This window comes from Chiloscyllium plagiosum, chromosome 19 (genome assembly GCF_004010195.1).
Source record: "Chiloscyllium plagiosum isolate BGI_BamShark_2017 chromosome 19, ASM401019v2, whole genome shotgun sequence".
Taxonomy (NCBI): Eukaryota; Metazoa; Chordata; class Chondrichthyes; order Orectolobiformes; family Hemiscylliidae; genus Chiloscyllium; species Chiloscyllium plagiosum.
In genome coordinates this window covers 19,579,894-19,603,443 of record NC_057728.1, presented here as the reverse complement: position 1 = coordinate 19,603,443, position 23,550 = coordinate 19,579,894, and the positions used below count along the sequence as shown (strand labels likewise).

Here is a 23,550-nt window from a genome sequence, read left to right as displayed (position 1 = left end):
CATGATAATTTAGATTAGTGAAGTAAATGTATATCTCCAAGTTTGCAGATGATACAAAGATGAGTGGGAGTGTGAACTGTGACGAGGATACAGAGATGCTTCAATGTGATTTAGACACAGAGTGGGTGGGCCTTTCTTGCAAGCACCTGTTATTTCTTGATTTGTACTCTCCCCTCATGTTATGATATTATTTCCACCAGTGAATTATTTTCCATCCTGTTTTATTTCTTGTTCCCAAGAGCATCCATATTAAATATAATGTAGATAATCTCACCTTTACTCATTTTGGTAGCAAAATCATGAAGTGCAGATTGCTTTCTGAATGGCAATAGATTAAGCAAGGGGAAGGTGTAATGAGACCTGGGTGTTCTAGTACACCAATTGTTGAACATAAGCATACACCTACAACAGATGATGAAGAGGTCAAGTGATGTGTTGACCTTCATAGTGAGAGGGTTCAAATATTGGAGTAGGATGTCTTGTTGTAATTTTAGAGCCTGATGAGAACATTCCTGAAGTATTGTGTGCAGTTTGGCCTTATCTGAGGAAGGATATTCTGGCTATGGATGGAATACAACAAAGGCTTACCAGACTGATTGCTGGGCTGACAGGATTGATGTATGAAGAGAGACTGGAGACAGCTATATTCGCCGGAGTTTAGAAGAATGAGTGGTCGGATCTCATGGAAACCCATAAATTTCTAACAGGGCTAGGCAAGGTAAATGCAGGAAAGCTGTTCCTGATGACTGGGAAATTCAGAACCACGGGTCACAATCTAAGGCTACAGGCTACAGTATTTAGGACTGAGATGATGAGAAATATATATATATTTTTCATATAATGGAGAAAGCAGGAACAAAGTACTGAGTTGGATAACCAGTCATCGTCCTATTGAATGGCAGAGCAGCCTTGAAGAAACGAATGGCCTACTATTAACTTGTCCTCAAGCCTACCTTAGCCAATTTGTTTCGTTCAGTCTGAGACTATTAAAATGACCTGCTATTGATGGAATGTCTTCCTTGCAAGCACCTATTATTTCTTGATTTGTACTCTACCCTCCTATTAGGATATTATTCCTACCAGTGAATTATTTTACATCCTATTTACTTTCCTGTTCCCAAGAACAGCCATATTCAACTCATACGATCCCTACAGTGTGTGAACAAGCCATTTGTCCCAACAATTCGAGACTGACCCACCTAGACCCATTCCCCAATACTCTAAATTTCCCCTGACTGAGCATCAAACCTACACATCTCTGAACACTATATGGGTAATTTAGCATGGCTAATTCACCTAACTTGCACATCTTTGGACTGTGGCAGAAAACTGAAGCACCAGAGGAAACCCATACAGACACTGGGAGAACATGCAAACTCCACACAGACAGTAGCCCAAGGCTGGAATTGAACCTGGGTCACTGGCACTGCGAAGCAGCAGTGCTAACCACTGAGCCACTGTGCTACCCATAAACTCTTTACCATTAGCTCTACTGTTCTCTCCACAGATACAGTCAGACCAGTTCAGTATTTCCATTGCTTCATGTTTTTATTTTTGATGTTTTTCCCCACACTGTTTCTTATCTCCACACAGACTGATTTACATTTTAACCTTCCAAGCCAAGGTAATTTCTCACTATAGTACTGATCTCATGGTTTATTATTCTGAAGAAGGGTCACTGGAATTGAAACTTTAACTCTGTCTCTCTTCACAGATGCTGCCAGACCTGCTGAATTTCTCTAGCAATTTCTGTTTATGTTTCAGATCTTCAACATCTGCAGTTCTTTATTTTACTTATTAACAGAGTTGCCCCACCTCCTTTTCCTTTTTACCCTGTCAGAAATATTAAGTATCTGTGAATATTCACTTTCCTGCCTTGGTCAGCTTACAATCAAGGCTCTCAGAAATGGCTATAATATTGTATCTATTTGGTTTTATCTGTGATATCAATTTATTTATCCTGTTATAAACGCGTGTACATATTATGCATTGTCAGTTGTTCATTTCAGTACTGGGTGACAAAATTAGTCCTGATTTGGAGGTGCTGGTGTTGGACTGGGGTGTACAAGGTTAAAAATCACACAACACCAGGTTATAGTTCAACAGGTTTATTTGGAAGCACTAGCTTTCAGAGCGCTGTTCCTTCATCAGGTGGTTGTGGCTTATACTCTACAAAACTGATGTTTTGGTAAATACATCAAAAAAGCAATAGTGAATCAGTGGTCTACTTTAAAATCAGTTGCTGATTCGGTATTACTCATTTTGCACGACTACAAATACTAGTTTGACTTCATTTAAGTCCTTGTCTAATTTTGTGCAATGAGAAATGTACAAATCCTTTCGCTACTGCTTTTACACCAATTCTGGTCCCATGTACCTTTTGTAATTTAGAAATAGTTTTTTAAAAAAGAACAAAGTTACGTTTCAATGTATTGAAAATCAGTCCGAGAACAATTTGAATATGTGATGTGGTGGATGCAGGTACAATTACAACATTTAAAAGTCATTTGGATAGCTACATGAATAGGAAAGATTTGGATGGATATGGGCCAGGAGCAGGTAGGTGGGACTATGGGGTTATGTTTGACATGAGATAGTTAGGCCGAAAGGTCTGTTTCAATACTGTATAACTCTGACTGTATGATTACAACTGCTTCATAGCCTGCTTGAGATGTATGTACTGCATGAAAGACGATTAAGTTGTTACTGCTGCTGCTTGTATGTTTTTCTGCTTTTCCGTGACTTTAGTCACTTCGAAAATTGTAACTGGTGACAACAGTCTTTCTGTGGTCATAGGGTGTTTCTACTCACTAACTAAAAAGTTAGTGTTGCAGAACAAAGAGACCTTGGAGTGCAGGTTCATAGTTCCTTGAAAGTGGTGTCACAGGGTAGATAGGATAGTGAAGAAGGCATTTGGTATGGTTTCCTGCATTAGTCAGAGCATCAAGTATAGGAGTTGGAAGTTTATTTTGCAGCTGTCCAGGACATTGGTTAGGCCACTTCTATCGGAAGGATGTTGTGAAACTTGAGAGGGTTCAGAAAAGATTTACAAGAATGTTGCCAGGGTTGGAGATTTTGGGCTATAGTGAGAAGCTGAATAGGCTGAGGCTGTTTTCCCTGGAGCGTCAAAGGCTGAGGGGTGACCTTATAGTGGCTTATAAAATTATGAGACTCGTGGATAGGGTAAATAGACAAGATATTTTCCCTGGGGCGGGGGAGTCAGAACTAGAGGGCATAGGTTTAAGGTGAGGGGGGGGGAATATTAAAAGGGACCTAAGGGGCAAATTTTCCAAGCCAGGAGTTGTGTGTGTATAGAATGAGCTGCCAGAGGAAGTAGTGGAGGCTGGTACAATTGCAACATTTAAAAGGAGGGGACGGATTGGAAGATACGGAAGATTCATGTACCCATCTGGATGGGTACATGAATAGGAAGGGTTTGGAGGGATATGGGCCAAGTGCTGGCAAGTGGGACTAGATTAGGTTCGGATATCTGGTCAGCATCGGGAAGTTAGACTGAAGGGTCTGTTTCCGTGCAGAACATCTCTATGACTCTAAGTTAAATACTTTTTTGTTGCTAATGCTTGTGAGCAACTTATCTAAGTTCATTCTTGAATTATTTATTTAATAGTGATCTTCTGTTGTACCTTTCTATTCTTGACAGGTTGTCTCTTGTTCATATAATATATAATAATCTTTTCACTATTTGATCGTTCAGAGCAAATTGTAAAGCATAGAGTACATTGAACCCTACGTCTTCTGCGTAAGATTTGTTATTCATGGAATGACTCCCTCTTCAGAGGTGGTATTCTTTTATAGTTAGCATGAAAAAGCTGATTTGTTATTTTTCAAGAAATTACTTTTAGGTATTCAATGCTGATAGCATCAGACCCAGTCAGCATGTGTCTCATTTCCAAGATTCTGCTTTATTACAGTGTGGAAAGAAATGCTGATTAATCCTCAAAATACCGTTTATGCTGTCTTTCATCTACTACTTGTTCTTATTGCTAAGGTTGGTGAAACTGTTCAACTGTAGTTTTCATAATTATGTGTTGGAACTTCTAACAGAATGTTTCAACCGTTTATCCCATAAGATCTTGATTGCTTTATCTCATGTCCAGACAAACGGTTGAATATAATGCCAGCAATGGCTGGCTCGATCAACCTTAATCTGGTTCTGTGCCAATTAGGCAATTAACTGCTCGGCACTGGGGCCTGTGCCCTTTTAGGGTTAGAATCTTTTCCGTATCTTCCAATCCGTCCCCTCCCTCCAAAAGCTGCCAGGTAGTTGCGCAATCGCGCTCAAGGCGAGTCAGAAAAGGAGAGTGTGTATTTGATTTTTCTATGAGGCAGCCCCTATTCACAGCAGCACCATCAGGGAGCCACAGGTTACTCAACTAGGAATGTCCTCCCCTTGAGTCTGCCAACTTTTACTGCACATGTTTGATAATTTGATGACTATACAAGGGCCTCAGTTAGCCTCTCTCTAGGAAAGCTGCAAGTGAACTCAGTGATCCAGAAGGCAACAGGCATTGTCTCCCAGTTGTACACTTGCTTCTGCCCCAGTCCTTGACTCACTAACTATTCCCGAGGGCCAGGTTAAATTCAGCCCAAGGTCTACAATTCAACTTAAGAGGCTTGTTGATTCTTTTGATCACACTGATCTGAATTCCTTTCAAGTAATAGTTATTTCCCACTCTCAAACAAGGGGACAAACTGGAGGAACCACAACAAACTTAAATGGGTGTTTAGGCTGACCAGCTTGTTTATGCATTGTATAATTCTTTATAAGATTAAAATTTATGAGTAGTTAGGCAGCTTCATATGCAGAATATATTTTAGATCTTTTGAGAAGGATGCTTGGTATTCTATAAATCAGATTTTGCTGATTGTTCCTGGTTTAAGTTTGAAATGATGCATTATGCGCAATATTGCGTCATCGATATCTGTTTCACAATGGAGTGATGAAACAGTGTTAGCAACGTTTTTAATTATGTGAATAATATTTTCTTTTGTTTAAATCTGTTTCTCTTCCCCCAGCGCAGTCTTGGCTATAATTGAATCTAGACCGTCAATAATTTGGAAAAAGCTGAATTAGTTCTGATATGAAATTTAGTTTGTTTCGCCATGAGTTGATGTTCTTGTTGTGTGCCAGATGAAGGATATAATGTAGTACCTGATTTGCTTTTAGTAAAATGTACCAGGATACCATACTAAATGGTGAAAGCAAATTGGAGGTTAGGTCATTTTTAATTGTAATAGCTGATGCATGCTCTGATACTTTGGGCCTGCATTGTTATTTTATAAAGAAATTATGATGTAATAGTGGAATTTTTACCATTAAAAGGCAGACAACAGTGGAGAGAACTACAGATCCATAATAAAATTAATTATTTTCTGAAAGAGCAATATTGCTTTCTATTTCAAACTATCTAGTTACATGTGATCTAGCTAGTTGTTGGGAAGAATTACCCAGTGACTGGTAACTCCATATAAGTTATTCTTATTTTTGACCTTGAATTGTATTGCTTTAAATTTAGTTTTGACTTTTTGAATGAAATGAATCATTGTCCCTGCCTCATGGATTATTCAAACTAACAAAAACAGCTAAAATGTTAGAATATTTAATATTATCTCCATTTTACTTGGATTACTTTAATATCATAAAGTTTTTTTTGTCTCCTCCTCATCAACTTTCAGATACTCTTACACCAGCCTCTAGTCCATCATCAACCATCTTTCCTGTTACACCATTAAACCAAGATGAAGCTTCCACCTCTGGATTCAGCATAGAGTGCCGAGTGTGTGGGGACAAAGCCTCGGGCTTTCATTATGGTGTACATGCCTGTGAGGGCTGTAAGGTATGTGCAAGTCTTTTTTTTAACTGAAATTTTTTTTGGTTTTGACAACAAAAATCAACATTGTAGTGTTGCAATGATTTTATCCATGGCTCTTCTAGTGATGGTTAAAGGTGAGAGCTGTGTTGACTCGTGTTCAATTCTGACCATTTTACTAAACGTACAACATTAGAAGAGTTCCGTCTTCGTGTTGCCTGACATTTTAATACTTGACTTCAGATGCTTAGGACATCAGATATTTGGTTAAATGCAGTCTTGAAGATCTTTATGGCATCAGCTAATGTCATTCATTTATTGTGCATGTTGGTGATATTAAGTGGAGTGGAGTCTCTTCCATCCTATTCTATTCTCAACCTCCTACCAACTCAAGGCAGAAAGCGACTAATTAAGAAGTTTAATTGGTCAGTTGATCTTGTTGTGCACTCAGGCAAGAACCGATGCTAGTTATATTCTATTGGAACTGTGTGTATCATGTTTTAGCATGTTTTATGGTTGAGGAGGACGTAAATGTTGTTAAAACACTGAAGAAATTAAATTCAGAGAAAGGTGCACTCATGTTTCCAGCCTTGTAATCCAAAAGATGTAAAGTTAGTAGTTTTTAGTGATGCCACCCAAGTCAATCTTCAGAATAGGTATTTTAATATGACTGGGCTTATTATTACATTCTTGCTGGAAAAGAGTAATATTGTCCATTGGTCTTGAAATCCAACATTATTAACAAACTAGTTCCAAATACTTTAATTGCTGAAAAATTGGCAGTAATGAAAGCACAAGTTTTAGGACTGTATTTATCTAATATAGTGAAGGAAATCTTTGATAATGAACAATCACATAAAATTTGTCCGTGGAATATCATGTTCTCTTTCTGACAATGTTCATTTGACGAAGGATGTTGCAGAGAAAATGTGAAAGAAATGTTGAAAAGTAAAGAGATTTCTGGAATAAATTGGATTGATGCCAGATACGAATTGTCATCTTGTCCTTCAAGGATAAATGCTGCTTAAGAAATTACTGGTTGAGTTCAAAGAGGAACATCTTGTGTGATGAAGACAATATGGAATGGTGTTATAAAAATACATTGTTAATCTTGTATCTTTGTCCTTCTGTATTGAAATAGCGATTCAGGTTAATTTTTTTTAATTTCACTTATTATCTTGTGCACTGTTATAAAGTCCACTCTCTATATTCTTTCAATGGTGAAGGTTCCCTATTCTGTAACTTTCACTAGTATCATGCATTGATCAATGAGGATAACAGTTTCTTTACTTTCTGTGTTGCTTTAAAGGCTTTGAGTTTCCCTTATACCCTGGTAATCTGAATGGATTTCTTTATTCAAGAAATGGCCTGACCTCTGATCTATAAAACTCCTGCATCATTGCCTTTTGCTAAGTTAATCAAATCTTGCCGGTCTTTGGTTTCTCAAAACAGTGTCTGAATAGGTTTCAGCATTTATTTTGCAGCAGAAACCTTAATTTTTTAATTTATTCTCCTCTCCCTTTTTTATTTGAGCTCCAGATCTGTGTGAGTATCAGTGAAATAATTTCAGATTGTTTGATTAAAACTTGGCCTGTGTATGACTAAGCAACTTTCTTGGTGCCCCATTGCCTGTACACAATTGAATCTTCTACTTGAAAATAAAGATGGGCAAATTGACTCATTTGCTAACCTTTGTTTGTAGATCTACTGTGGAAAGTTTTTTTTTGTCCAGACTGAAATGGCTACCAATTTTGAACTCCACCTGAATCAGACTTCAGTAATATGTGAAAGGTTAATGATTAAGTTTAACTGTATACACTGGTAAAGTTAATTTCATAAATCAATACAACCTCTTCACTTCTTTGATGTGTTTTTTTGGTGCAGATTGTGATGTAGTGCTGGTGGCTCAGGTCTTCTGGTTCCAAAAGCAGAGAATTCTGAGATGTTCACTGTTGCTCAGGACTGGAATATCACCACAGGTTCTGGGGAAAATACTTGCACTGAAGCAAGGGACCTGTAGTTTTCCAGAAATGGCTCTGTGACCACTCTGGTCTTGGTGTCATCTGCCAACATGTAAACTTGGGCTGTTTACCCTGTGCTTGATTTACCTAATTTATTTAGGTAGCCATAAGGAAACATAGAATGCCATTTGTAATTAACCTGTTCAGAGAATATCCAGGTGAAACCTTCTCTTAAAACACTAGGGGTACTGAAGCACACGTCACATCCTATGTCCCAGCTCTGCTTATGCCTCATGCCTTTTCTTCTGATTCTACTCACCAGCCCCACTCTACACCCACAGCAGCTTTTGTTCTTCTCCATATCAGCAGAACTGAGGAGGCGGATCTATATAGGAGAGACTTTTCTACATCCACGATTGAGGAGCCAGAGTTAGAGAAGAGGGGTAATATGGTTGGTTATGAACAAGGCTGAGACAGATTTTGAGATGAGCAGAGCCAGGGAGGAAGAGCAGTGGGCAGAGTGAAAGTGGGGGTGGTGAACTTTAGCGAGCGGTGTTTGTCAGGTGGTGACTTGTGAGAATTAAAAGTTGAATAAAGAAAACCTTAACAACACCTGTGTAGACCTGTTGGCACATAAACACAGCAATGCTCAGAATGCTAGAGATGCATGTCAAGGGTTTGCTTTTCTGCAGTGACCTCAAATAAGGCTTGGGTTCACTCTGTTTATAGCTTGCATTCACATTCTGAGTTCCTTTTGACTGCTTTGTGCTGTGGACAGGAGAGGAAATCTTTGGCTCCTGGCATGTAAAATGATAACAATGCACATTTAGGCTTGGTCGAGAATGTATGTTTCCATTTCTTGTTGTGTCTGGAATATCCAGGGTATTGTATTCTTTCCTGGGGAGAAAGAACTGTATCAGGAGGACTAGACTAACTGCCATTTTTAAAATTCATTTATGGGATAAGGTCTAGGCCAGCATTAAGAGTCAACAACATAGCTGTGGGTCTGGAGTCGCATGTAGGCCAGACCAGGTAAAGAAGGCAGTTTCCTTCCCCAAAGGACATTAGTGAGCCAGGTGAGAAGTGGAATTTTCCTGACAATCAACAATGATTCATGGTCATCATTAAACTCTTAATTCTAGATTTTGTTTTTATTCAGTTCAAATTCAACCATCTGCTGTGGCGGGATTTGAACCCAGGTTTGAATCCAGATCATTACCTGGTATGTGGATTAACAGTCCAATAACAATACGATGAGGCTGTCACCTCCTATGTAGTAACTGAAAGTCCAAAACAACAAATTAAATGTGCTAGATAAATAATTTACTGCAATAAACTGCACTATTGCGCTCCACAGTAAATGTATAAAAACAAATATAACACTGAGATGCATCAGAAGTTATTAGGGCAGATGCGCAACTGCTTGAATTCGTTCTCTTCCAAAAGCACTAAGGGTGGCATTACACTCTGGATGGAGTACTTTAATATCCATCACCAAGAATGGTTCAGTAGCACCACTACTGTTAGTTAAATCCTGAAGGATATTGCTGCTTGACTGGACCAACAGATGGTGAAGGAAACAGCAAGAGGGAAAAAATGTGCTGGACCTTTGTTTTCACTAGTCTAGTTGCAGCAATTGCACCTGTCCATGATAGTATCGGGGTGATGGTAACTGCATAGTCTTGTAGAGACAAAGTCCCAGATGCAAATCGAGGATACTCTCCATCGTGTTGTGTGACCCTGTCACCATGCTGAGTGGGATAGATTTTGAACAGATACAGCATCTCCAAACTGGGCATCCATGAGACACTGTAAGACAGCAGCAGAATTATATTCAACCACAATCTGTAACCTCGTACTGGCATAGCCCTCCATGCTACAATTACCATGAAGCCAGGGAATCAACCTAAGAGCATGTTAGAGGCTAGGAATTCCGTCATGTATAACTCACCTCCAGACTCTCTAAAGCTTGTCCATCATCTACAAAGCACAATTCAGGAGTCTGAAGAAATAATCTCCACTTGTCTGGATGCATGCAGCTCCAATAGTACTAAATTCGTCACTATCGAGGGCAAATTAGCCTGTTCGACTGGCATGTTATCCATCACCTTCATTCTGTCCTTAATTGGTGCATTTTGGCATTTCTAAGATGAACTGCTACAACTCACCAAGGCTTCTTCAATAGCACCTTCTAATTTCATGACCTCGACTACCTAAAAGGATGAAGGTAGCTGATATCTGGGAGCGCCAACATCTCCAAGTACTCCTCCAAATTGCATGTCATCACATAAGCAGTCTAATAGTTTAGAGACCGTGGAAGGGTTGAGAGAGGTGGGGGTGAGTTGGACTTGGGTCCCATCACTTTACACATGGAAACTCAAATGCATTCAGTCAAAGACATCAAGGACCAACATATTGAGAAATAGGAAGTGGGCACCAGAGATAACATGGGGTTGGGAAGTGCATTGGTTGAGCATTTTAGTTTTTAGCACAATTATATTCTTGTAATTCCATCCTTGATGAAATAGTTTTGCTCCTTCTGATCATTGAAATAGAATCTTGTAAAAGAAATTTCAATTCTGCCATAACCTAATTTGTCATGCTTCAATAATAATTTCCAATAGATGTCCTATTCCTGTGTTATTGTATTATTGAAAAACCAAAATCTTGTATTCCACTAGAAGCAGGTTGCTCTATAATTGCCACTGGGGTTTTTATTTTGCAGGGCTTTTTTAGGAGGACTATACGATTGAAACTGGACTATGATCAGTGTGAACGCAACTGTAAGATTCAAAAGAAGAATCGCAACAAGTGCCAGTGCTGTCGTTTTCAGAAGTGCCTTGCTGTGGGAATGTCACACAATGGTACAAGAAGACTATAAGACTTTACTTTAGATTTCTAATCAGAAGCATAAATATTAAGTCTGATTTTGATTAGCAGCTGCATAGATTGTTCACAGGTTGATGTACAATTTTTTCCTATACGTGTATTCGCATTATGTACCATATTGTACACAGTTCATCCTAATTTAGCTGCATTAGTTACATGTTGGTCTTATTTTTTGCATGGCCATGTAGTATTTACTTGATTGATCTGGTTCAGTAGCTGCATTACGTGGTTATAATTCCTTGACTGCCGATATGACTACTGGTTTGACATCAAATCCTGTAGTTTTATATACTTGCTAGTTCATCTTTGACATCAGTCTGCAAGATGCTGAAAAGTGCAGTTTGGGGCAAGACCAAAGAAACACAAAAGCTACTTGCAGGAAAGGAAGTATGGAAGAAAATAGAGCTAATATTAGAGGGGATGGAAGGAAAAAGAAAGCAAACATTAAGAGCTGATTTAGTACCATTTATGAAAACCATGACAATTCTGAGAAGGCTTGCACTGGTTCTATTATCTAGTGCTAATCTTCTGCCTTTTCTGCAAATCCTGACATGCCATTTCTTATTGGGGTGGCATGGTGTCTCAGTGGTTAGCACTGCTGCCTCATAGCACCAGAGACCTGGGTTCAATTTCAGTCTCAGGTGACTGTCTGTGTGGAGTTTGCACATTCTCCCTGTGTCTGCGTGGGTTTCCTCTGGGTGCTCCGGTTTCCTCCCACAGTGCAAAGATGTGTAGGTTAGGTGGATTAGCCATGGGAAATAAAGGGTTACAGGGATAGGGTAGTGGAGTGAATCTGGGTGGGATGCTGTTTGGAGAATCGTGGACTTGTTGGGCCGCATGTCCTGCCTACACACGATAGGGATTCTATGGAATTTTAGACAAATAATCATCCAATGCTGTCTTGAATATCTTAATTGAACCTGCCTCCACCACAGTTCCAGACAATGCATTCCATCCCTAACTAATCGCTGTGTGATTTTTTTTCTCTCTCTTTCATCTCCCTTGCTTCATTTGCATGTCACTTTAAATTTACACCCTCGTGCTCTTATGATTGAGAACAATTTCTCCATATCTACTCTGTTTAGACCACTCGTGATTTTGAAAACCTCTATCAGATCTTAACTTGAACCTCTTCTCTCCAAGGAGGCAGACCCAACTTTTTCAATCTATCAAACAACTGAGGTTTCTCATTCCTGACATTTATTCCTGTAAATACATAAATATATTGTTTGTACAAATGGCTATAGAAGTTTGGGATGCTATTTCATGAAAGCAATTGATGCTAAATCCACTATTGAACATTTTTTTCCATTGGATGTATGAGAGCTGTGGAACAAAGGTAGTAAATGGAGTTGGATCACACATCAGCTATGATCTCATGAAATGATGGAGCAGACTTAAGGAGCTAAGTGACATGTTCCTTTTCTGCATTAGCCACTGAATCATGATTGGTTCCACAGCATTGTTGATTGGAAAGGATGAGTCCGAGTGAAGTCCTACCCCAAATTAATTGGCACCTAAATGTTTCTTAACTTTGAGACATTGCGATCAGGCCTTTTCCCAGTATTTTCGGTGCATCAACCATTTATTTGGGTGTGCACACTTTAGCTTGTTCATCAAAGTTCATTGTTTGAGCTCTTTATAGTAGAACTAGCATCCAACTTTACCCTCTCAAGAGCTGGACCATATGGTATCCTTTGCTCCCACTCCCTTATAAGACAATAAGACCATAAGACATAGGAGCGGAAGTAAGGCCATTCGGCCATCGAGTCCACTCCGCCATTCAATCATGGCTGATGAGTATTTCAACTCCACTTACCCGCATTCTCCCCGTAGCCCTTAATTCCTTGTGACATCAAGAATTTATCAATTTCTGCCTTGAAGACATTTAGCGTCCCAGCCTCCACTGCACTTTGTGGCAATGAATTCCATAGGCCCACCACTCTCTGGCTGAAGAAATGTCTCCGCATTTCTGTTCTGAATTTAGCCCCTCTAGTTCTAAGGCTGTGTCCACGGGTCCTCGTCTCCTCGCCTAACGGAAACAATTTCCTAGCGTCCACCCTCTCCAAGCCATGAAATATCTTGTAAGTTTCTATTAGATCTCCCCTTAATCTTCTAAACTCCAATGAATACAATCCCAGGATCCTCAGCCGTTCCTCATATGTTAGACCTTCCATTCCAGGGATCATCCGTGTGAATCTCTGCTGGACACGCTCCAGTGCCAGTATATCCTTCCTGAGGTATGGGGACCAAAACTGGACACAGTACTCCAAATGGGGCCTAACCAGAGCTTTATAAAGTCTCAGTAGCACAATAGTGCTTTTATATTTCAACCCTTTTATATGCCAGGTATTTCAACGTGTACAGATCCCTTCCCTTTACTGGCGTCTGAATTATGCGCAATGTCTGATGTGTTGCTGGTGTCAGATTGACACCATCACACCATCATATTCCTCTTCCTCCAGTATTGAGAAAGTTTCCAGATCTTGGGTACCTGAAATGAAAAACGCACACTATTTTTTAGGGAAAAAGAGATCATAAGAGTGTGCTTATACTATCTACAACTTGAATTATCTTTTCACATGAAAAAGCAATACTGCTCAAAAATTTCAATTTTATAAATCTTTATAAAGTCAATATTAAGGTCCACAAGGACAGGTTTCCCATGTGAGAAGTAGGACATCAACTTGTAAGAACTTGTTTTAAGTATTATAATATAGTAAAAAACATTTTAAACTTAATATTAGCCAACTAGAATTTCCAAACTCAGGAAAACTGGAAACTAATGGGATTTGAAGGCAGCCAGGTCATCAGGTAAACACATTTCATAACACTCTTTGTGAGTTGAGAGGAACAGAAATGCTCAGCCCAGCTCTTCAAGCAAATATTCTGCAAAATGTGACCCTTCTTTGTTATTTTGACTGATGCCCAGCCATAATGCCTCAGTATTTACCTCTTGCCTTCCCATATGGTGGCTTCAAAGCACCTCTCTCCAACTTATACCACAAGATTTGCCTGTCATCTTTGTGCCTTGGAGAAAGTGAAGATAGCAGATGCTGGAGATCAGAATTGAAGAGTGTGGTGCTGGAAAAGTGCAGCTGGTCAGGCAGCATCTGAAGAGTAGGAGAGTTGATGTTTGAGTGTAAGCTCTTCATCAGGCTCATGTAGTTTGTGCTATTAAGATGTAGTCTTAACACCCATTCTTCGTCAATATCTTTTATAGAAAATAGAAAAGAGGAGCAGAAGTGGGGCATTCAGCCCTTGAGCCTCCATGGCTATTCAAAATGATGGTGGCTGATCATCTAACTCGGTACTTTGTTTCTGCTTTCTTCCCCATAACTTTTGATCCCTTTAGCCCTAAGAACTATTTTTTACTCCCTCTCAATATTTTGACCTCAATCACTTTCTGTTCCATCCTGGGATCTCCACTACAATGAGCACTGACTTTGCCTTTTGGTCTGGGCCCCCTCACCATCTGCTCCCTTTGTGCCTTATTCCTTTTTGTCAGCAACATGGAAACCATTATTTTCTTGCCCCCTTCAGTTCCAAAGAAGAATCATATTGCACTCAACTCTCTTTTTCTCTCTTTCTCCATAAGCTGCCAGACCTATTGAGTTTCCCCAGCACATTCAGTTTTTACTGCATTTTCAATCAAAGTTAATGTTAAGGGACTTAGTGCTTGTTCATGTTTGTGAATGAAAGTGAACATTGAAACCTGCTTATATGTTTCTGAGCCCTGAAAATCTACCATGTACAGTAGGTACAAATTGTAGTGATTTCACTCAGTCACATTCTATTGCTTAGAGATTAATGAGAGACAGAACTCAAGAAATGGTGTTGACTATACTGGGAGATCCAGAAGCAGTGTTGGGAAAGACCAGGAATGATGATTGATGTTATTTTGCGGAGGACAGTGGAGGGGAGAAGTGTGGAGATGCTGCTCAGAAAGTGGTTGAACTAGTGTAAAGCTGAAGGATAATAAGGCAAAGTGAATGGGGCTAGAAAGAGACCTTGAGAAAAGTGACTGAAAGAGAAAAAGAAGAAAAGGACCAGTGTGAACTTAGGAAAAACTGAGGTAGTCTCAGTTTAAATTGAAGTGAGGTGAGTAGGATGAGAGCGTCAACCCAAAGTGAAGGATAAAAAATGGAATTTTCTTTCCTACCTGCACAGCTATCCGTTTTGGTAGAATGCCTCAATCTGAAAAGGAAAAATTAAAAGCAGAGATTCTAACTCTAGAGCAAGACGTACAGAATTCACAGATGGCGGACCTAAAATGTCTTGCAAAACACATGTATGAGTCTTACCTGAAGAATTTTAACATGAACAAGTCCAAAGCTAGAGCCATTTTGACAGGAAAAGCTAATATCCCGGTAAGTAACTCTATTTCCTCCCCATTAATTTGACTTCTTTATTCAATACATATTAAAGTGTAGATGAAGAATTTGGTGTTTCAATGCAGCTATATGAGCATGTTTTCCTATTCTTTCTCCAATATCCTCCAATGAGAATAAAATCTCAGATTGATTGAGATTTGTTTTTTTTTAATTTTTGTCAGTTGTAGTTTATATATATTGTATCAAATTTTGCAAAACGTTTGACAGTCTTTGAATTCAATATTCATTCATCCTGTATTTCATTATTAGATGGTTTATCATCTTTGTGAAAGTTTATTGATATCAGCAATGTCTGTCATCATTAATGTTAAATTTTTGCATTTGTAAATTACTATTATAGAATCATAGAGTAATAAAATGATTACAGAATACGAGGTCACTGAGCCCTAAACCCTCTTCAAGATCACTGCATCTAGTTCCACTCTACCTCTATTTTTCCTACAATATTTTTTTAATTTTCAGATTATCCAATTTTGTTTTGAAGACTTGATTGAATCTACATTTATGCCCACAAAAAGACCCCTGAGCTTCCAGTTACCTGTCACTTTAACACACCACCCTGTTTGCTGTCCAACATCTTTGTCTCAGGTTTGCTGCAGTGTTTCAGTGAAGTTCAACATAAGCTGGATGAACAACACCTCATTTTTCCTTGGGGACCCTGAAGCCCTCCGGACTCAATATCATGTTCAATAGTTTTAGGGCCTGAACTCCCCCTTGTCCTAGCCCCCTACCACACACACAGGCCTTGTTATCACATTGTCTGCCATTAGACACTACCTATTGTTAGCCACTAACAGTCTCCATTAACAGCTATTCACCTTCCTCTTGCCAGATAATTATCAAATTGTCTGTCCAACTGTTCTTCTGTCTCTTTGGACTCTATATTCCTACCTATTGTTTACTCCTTACTGCCCCACCCCCAATCTTTTGATTATAAACCAACATTTTCCTAGCTGCCATCAGTTCTGAGGAAGGGTCACTGAACCCAAAATGTTAATTTTGATTTCTCTTCACAGATGCTGCCAGACCTGCTGAGCTTTTCCAGTAACTTCTGTTTTTGTTTCTGTTTTACAACCTCCACAGTTCTTTTGGCTTTTATTTAGTGTTCCTACAGGTTCATTATTACTTTCTAGTTTTCTTTTGTACTTTACAGCCTTATTTATAAATCATAGGCTCCTGTATATTTTATTATGTTCTCAATCTCCTCTATCACCTTGACAACTCATGTACATATCCTAAGATCCCTCTGACCTAAAGAATCATGCCTTTTATATTGCCTTGCCTATTTCTCCCTGTCAAACTGAATCCCCACGTTAAATTTAATGTTTTATAATATTTAATTATATTGTAAAATTTTCTCTTAAATGCCACTGAGATAATCAGTCCACCCAATTGTTTATATAGCACTGTACTCTGTTTGAATTTTGATTATGGGGATGCAGAAGGGAGAAGACATGGGATGAAATGGAGGAAGGGGCAGTTAGCAATAGTATTTGTTTTGGGTGAGATAGTCGTCATCACCATCATCATCGCTTGATACTTTATTGTGTTTCTCACATCCATCTTCCTTCTGTTTTGCCTGCCATACCTGCTGTGCTAGATATATGATGAAATGAAAATGAGGCAAGAAGTGATGCACAAAATTCGAAGGTTCATAGTAATTTGGTTCTTTAAAGTCCTGTAACATGGAAATTCTACAAACAAAATACATCTGATTTCATGCCACATTTTTCAACAAACTGAGTGTGATAACTTAACATATTTTAAATGTGACATTTAGTATATTTGCAGGAATGTGAACACTAGAGGATTTAAATTTGATATTTTGTCGCCTCACTATGGGAGGTTTATTCTTGTTTTAATTAAAGCATCGATGCTAAAATCTGTGATCATTTTCACATTTATTAAACTGGTAACAATCATTATGCTTGTTGCTGATGTATCGAAAGAATTGAAGGATAACGGTTAAACATTTTAAAAAAATCAACATTTGTCTTTTTATTTCCTTGTCCAGACTCTTCATGACTTTTGCAAATTGGTAATATCACCCAACTTACCATCTAGTGAGCTTGATGGTATTTTCCACTTGTATTTTGTTCTACATGTACTTGTAATTTCTTTAGTTCTGTAAAAGCCATTCCTTCCAGAAAATGTATTCCAAGTGTGAAAAAGCAAACCCTTATTTTGCAGAATTTTGTTATTCGATTTAATAATACATTTATTTGCCTTATGTAAAAACTGAAAATGATCCTGTTAAAAATAAGGCAGGAAAGTGGAGTTGAGGATTATCAGATCAGCCATGATCTAATTGAATGGCAGCGCTGACCCAATGGGCTGAATGAGCTGCTTCTGCTCCTACATCTTGTGATCTTATGTATGATTGAGCTAGCTTTGCCATTCAATACAAGGGACCATGTGGTCTATTCTTTCTATTTATTATACTAAGATTATATTCCCTACAGTGTGGAAACAGGCCCTTCAGCCCAACCAGTCCACACTGACCCTCCAAAGAGTAACCCACCCAGACTCATTTTCCTCTGACTAATGCACCTAACACTACAGGCAATTTAACGTGGCCAATTCACCTGACCTGTACATCTTTCGACTGTGGGAGGAAACTAGAGCACCCGGAGGAAACCCACGCAGACATGGGGAGAATGTGCAAACTCCACACAGTCACCCGAGGCTGGAATCGAACCCTGGGACCCTGGTGCTGTGAAGCAGCAGTGCTAACCACTGAGCCATTAATAACATCCTATAAAAGCTATTTTACTAACTTCTTTTAAATATTATACCACATAAGGTAAGTTTTTAGGACAAATTACCAAACAATGTGGTCGACAAAGTAGCTTTTAAGGGATACAGTATATTAAAGAAGAAAATTAGTGAGGTAGAGTGGGTAAGCACTGAAATTTCAAAACTAGGGATCTGGAAAGCTGAAATGTAGCTACCAGTGCTCACCTGATATTAAGATCAGGCAAGCTTAGGAGGTCTGATTTGGAACAGTGCAGATATCTGCACAGAAATGGGCAGGGGTGAGGTCTTGGAACTAAAACAAAAATGCACATTTTGAAATTGAGATAATGCTTAACTAAAATATTATTTGACAAATACAGAGTTAATGGGTAAAAAGGATTTGGGCCAACTTTGGAAAAATGAAATAAAAGGTACTGAAATAAAGTCTTAATTTTGTTCTGAGTATGTTGTATAGAAGAATTTTTTGATGTTTACTAATTAGTGAATATAAAATTTACAGCCATTTGTCATTCATGACATGGAGACATTACGCCTAGCAGAAGAGAACCTAGTATCAAAACAAGCAGTAAACGGCATCCAGAACAAAGAAGCTGAAGTTAGAATCTTTCAACGCTGCCAATGTACGTCTGTGGAAACAGTAAGAGAACTGACAGAATTTGCCAAATGTATCCCTGAATTTGTAAACCTTGACCTCAATGATCAAGTGACCCTGTTAAAATATGGAGTTTATGAAGCCATATTTGCCATGTTGGCATCCATTATGAACAAAGATGGACTGCTGGTAGCTTATGGGAATGGCTTTATGACCCGAGAGTTCTTAAAAAGCCTGCGGAAACCTTTTAATGAGATAATGGAACCCAAGTTTGAGTTTGCCATGAAGTTCAATGCACTAGAGTTGGACGATAGTGATTTGGCTCTCTTTGTGGCCGCCATCATTCTTTCTGGAGGTAAGAATAAGTGACTGGTAAAACTGAAAGTTAAACAGCATTTTAACCAGACAGTATTTTCACTATTGTAATTAATCGTTGTTTTAAGAGCTCAATTTTTCACATTACTGGAAAAATGAATACACTAATTACATCTGTATTATCAATAGCAATATCTAAGATGCAGCTAGGGATTTGTTTTGTCATTGACATTGACCCAGACTTGCTTTTCTTGATAATGATAAACTCTTTAGAGCTCTCGATAACAATGGTACCATATCTTCTGGGAAGTCATTTGGGCTGAAACCCATCAATTATGATGCATCGTTCTCCACTCCAGAGGAACGCATGCTTCTATTCCCCTTATTCTAATGCTTAAAATGGCAGGGGCCAACAGTGTGAGAATATTGCAAGTTTGCCCACAATTTGAACCAATTTAATTGCAGGAATAAGTCAGCAAAGAAGAGCAATAAATTTAAAGCAGATGTACTTGGATGGCTTTGCTTATTTTAGGGATGATAATATGTTAGGCGGTGTAGTATTGATGAAAATTTCAGCAATAAAATCACAATTCTTCCTCAAGATTCACTACCAGAAATGAAAGACTTGGACCAATAAAAACTGGTTCCCTGGCTTCTCTTCCACTTTACAATTCGTCTTGGTCCTCAGTTCTACTGATGTTGAAAGGGAAAACAGCAAACCGGGAGGTGAGGAGGAGCTGAGCTGACCACCAAAGAGTTGGTTTACCACCTCTAGGTTGCCTTCCTTGGGGACTGGAAGATTCCATCTGGTATGTGGAATATGTGAGACTGAGTGAGTGTGAGCTGGCAGACAGAGAGAGAAAGGTATATTAACATCTACAAACATATACCTTTTTTTTATTAGTTATTCACTTTTTAATGAAATTAAGGTTGTTTTCTTTATACTTTAGCTTTTTTCACGTTTATGTTTAATGTTCATCAACTAGATCTAGTACAACTGCTGTTGTGTTGCTTGCTGAAGGAGAGTAAGAAGCTCTGAAGAAATCTTGATTGCTTTTTTGAGGGCTAGCAAAATAAGTTACTTTTAATCCAGTAGCAATGGGAATTGTACAAAATGCTCAGATTATCTAATGGCACCTGTGTAGTGAGAGACAGATGCAGAAAGACTTTCCTTCAGAACTGGTGCAGATTATGGACCTAAAGCATTGCTTCTCTTGCTCACTCCATAGATGCTACATGGCCTGCTGAGTATTTCCAGCAGTTTTGGCCTATATTTCATGTTTCCACAATCAGCATTACTTCACATTCTTACTTCATTTTCCTTGCTGGGCATTTGCAAGTGCAGCTCATTTCCATTTAAAACGGGGGGAAAAAAAAATTTCATCGTTCAGTGCAAAATGTAATTTGGATGTTGCTGTCCAGATATTATATTGTGCAACTTCAAAGAAACAGAGCTGATTGGATACTATGAATTGTCAAGTTGTCCATAAATATTTGACAAAGCAGAGGTTGTAAAGTGCACAGTTGTGAAGCCTGTGCTTTTGATGGGTCTCAGAGAAATATAGTATCATGAACCAGGCAAGACTCCCTCAAAATATTTTAAGGTAACCAATATCCTAACTTTTACTTTTTTTAAAGATAGACGTAAAGGAGTCTATTTAGGAGTGATGCAGTTTGTCAAACCACTAGGCTTCATGCAAAACAGAAGTTACTTACACACTACAGTTGAAACATGAACAATAGAAAGCAGAATTTAAAATAACCTAACTAATTGAAAACCCAACTGACTTGAAGTCGCAACTTAACAAAGCTGTTCCAATTCCCGCAACATCCCATAAACCTACCCCTTGGCAAATGGTAAATTCAAACAAGGTTCTTACAGGCAGGAGAGATTTCAGAGAGAAAATTCAGGTAGCACTTTCTTGAAGCATGGAACTTCTTTACACTGTAGATGCTTCCTTCCTACCAGCAGTTTTCTGACTATTTGCTAAAACTAAACCAAACTGGAAAAAAAAGGCCTGAACTGGGAGAACTAGCCACTCTCCTTTCATTGTACAACTTTTTAAAAAAAATACCTAAAAGCCACTTCGGATTGTTGACGTAGGCAGTTTCTGTTAGTCATTTCGGCACCACTGACTTTACAGCCCCTTTTGGAAAAGAAAACAAGGACAACATGACCTTGTTAAAGGGGTAGCATCGTCACAATAGTGAGGGGACAAAAATTGGAATTATAATGTGGGAAAATGTGGCGTTATGCAATTTGGCAGGAAGAATGCACAAGCTGAGTATTATTTATACAGAGAAAGACTGAGCGATTTGGAAGTCCTTGCTCATGAGTTACAAAAACTTGTTAGCATAACAAGTTCACTGGGTAATTTGGAAGACAAATAGAATGTTAGCATTTATTTCAAAGGGAATGGAGCAAATAGTGGGGAGGTTTTGCTAAAACTGTACAAACCACTAGCCAGACCACAACTGGAATTCTGTGAATAGTCCAGAGAAGGTTCACTCAACTGATACCACACATTGAGGAATTTCTTTATAAGGAGAAATTGAAGAATTTGGGCCATTGCTCATTGGAATTTAGAAAAGTGAGAGACAACTTTATTGAAACATTTGGAATCTCACAGATTTGACTGGGTAAATGCAGAAAGATTATTTTACCTTGGTTAAGGGCATAATTTCAGAATAAGGGGTCACACACACGAGGAGGAATTTCTTCAGAGGATAGTGAATCTGTGGAATTCTTTACCAAAGAGGGCTGTAGACAATGATGGAGAAAATTTTTTTAATCAATGAGGGAATTGAAGGTTATGGGAAAAGGCAGGAAAGTGGATGGAAGATTACCAGGATGTTGCCTGTTATGTGGGATTTTAGCTATGAAGAAAGATAGGATAGACTGGGCTTGTTTTCACTGGACACAGGAAGTGGAGGGACGACCTGATAGAAGTTTATAAGATTGTGAATGTCATGGATAGAGTGAAAAGAATGAGGCTTTTTCCCAGGGTGGAGGGGTCACACTAGGGGACACAGGTTCAAGGTGAAAGGAGGGTGGGGGGTGGGGTTAAGTTTAAAAGAGATGTGGGAGGCAGGTTTTTCACACAAAAGGCGTGAGTGCTTGGAACACGCTGGCAAAGGAGGTAGCAGAAGCAGACACAACAACAGCATTCAAGAAGCATCTGGACAATGAATAGGACGGGAGTAGAGGGATATGGATCCTGCACATGAAGATACTTTTAATATGGAAGGTCAAAATGTGTCAGCACAGGCTTGGAGGGCTGAAGGGCTTGTTCCTGTGTTGTACTGTTCTTTGTTCTACTATCAAGATCAACCATGATCCCACTGATGATGGAACAGCTCAATGGGCTAAATGACCTACTTCTGAACCGATATGTTATGGTCTGGTGGAGATTGGTTTTGAATTGGAGCCAGGACCTATTCACTGGGATAAAGGGATCAAACTTGAAAATTTATACCATTAGATGGTTTTCTTTTGTTTTCATGATCTCTCAGGAGCAGCTAATGACATCCTTGATCACCCTATTCACTTTGGCACTTCATTTCTGTTTGGGTCATTACCTATTGTCTTTTCTGTGACTCTTGTCAGTTATTTCATTGACGGTCATTAGAGTACTGTTTTAGCACAGTCTGCGGTTTATTGACTCTGTATGTGCATTAAGTCTTCATTGAATAGTTTCTGTTCATTAGTTGTAAGCAACTCTACCATGTCAGCCACATCCAAAGCATAAAAGCTAGCTTCTGTCATCAAAGAAATGAGTTTGCTGTAAACCTCAGGAACAGCATTCTCCCTGGTCACTGATGCCACACTCTTCATCACATAGCATTTAGATACAATGACATGACTTGCTTCTTCGAACCAGAGATATTGTTGATGCCTTTGAGGATGTCACAGCTATGCACATTCTCACTATCTGTTGCTAGTTGAGTTTGAGAAATAGTGCAGCCCGGTATCGATTCTGAATACCAATATTGCTTCCTTTACATGGAATGTATCAAAACCATACTTGATGGCAAATAAGTCATGTTTACATTTCCAATCTTGAAGGACGACCTACAGAAATGAATATCTTCTGTTCCTTCTTTCACAGCAGTCTATTGGTTAAACAACTATTACCATTCTGAATCCTTGGTTGAGTTTCAAGTGTGAATGGTTCCAGTACAGTAGCTATTGCATTCATCTGACAATTAATGACAGTTTTAAGAAGTTGTAATTATACCTTGTTCTTTTCATATGATTTATGGTCTGTGGCCACAAGTTGATAGGACTACAAGTGTTCATTTCACATTTTACATTTAGAACATAGAACATTTCAGCACAGAACAGGCCCTTCAGCCCATGATCTTGTGCCGACCACTGATCCTCATGTATGCACCCTCAAATTTCTGTGACCATATGCATGTCCAGGAGTCTCTTAAATGTCCCCAATGCTCCTGCTTCCACAACTGCTGCTGGCAACGCATTCCATGCTCTCTCAACTCTGTGTAAAGAAGCCTCTGACATCCCCTCTATACTTTCCTCCAACCAGCTTAAAACTATGACCCCTCGTGTTAATCATTTCTGCCCTGGGAAATAGTCTCTGGCTATCGACTCTATCTATGCCTCGCATTATCTTGTATACCTCAATTAGGTCCCCTCTTCTCCTCCTTTTCTCTAATGAAAAAAGTCCGAGCTCAGTCAACCTCTCCTCGTAAGATAAGTCCTCCAGTCCAGGCAGCATCCTGGTAAACCTCCTCTGAACCCTCTCCAAAACATCCACGTCTTTCTTATAATAGGGCAACCAGAACTGGAC

The 23,550-nt window shown here is 39.0% G+C and overlaps 1 protein-coding gene across 6 annotated transcripts in view; it reads left to right on the top strand.

Annotated features, from left to right (window-relative positions):
• The window catches only part of pparab (peroxisome proliferator-activated receptor alpha b), a 67,890-nt gene that overhangs the window by 32,912 nt on the left and 11,428 nt on the right, over positions 1-23,550 (top strand). For 4 of the 6 annotated variants that reach the window (XM_043709262.1, XM_043709260.1, XM_043709259.1 and 1 more), the window contains 4 exons: positions 5,698-5,858; positions 10,518-10,656; positions 14,852-15,051; positions 18,332-18,779. In XM_043709262.1, the coding sequence (XP_043565197.1) occupies positions 5,698-5,858; positions 10,518-10,656; positions 14,852-15,051; positions 18,332-18,779 (948 nt within the window). Of the gene's footprint in view, positions 1-5,697; positions 5,859-10,517; positions 10,657-14,851; positions 15,052-18,331; positions 18,780-19,341; positions 19,549-23,550 lie in introns of all 6 variants that reach the window. The other 2 variants (XR_006314462.1, XM_043709263.1) reach the window with 2 other exon arrangements.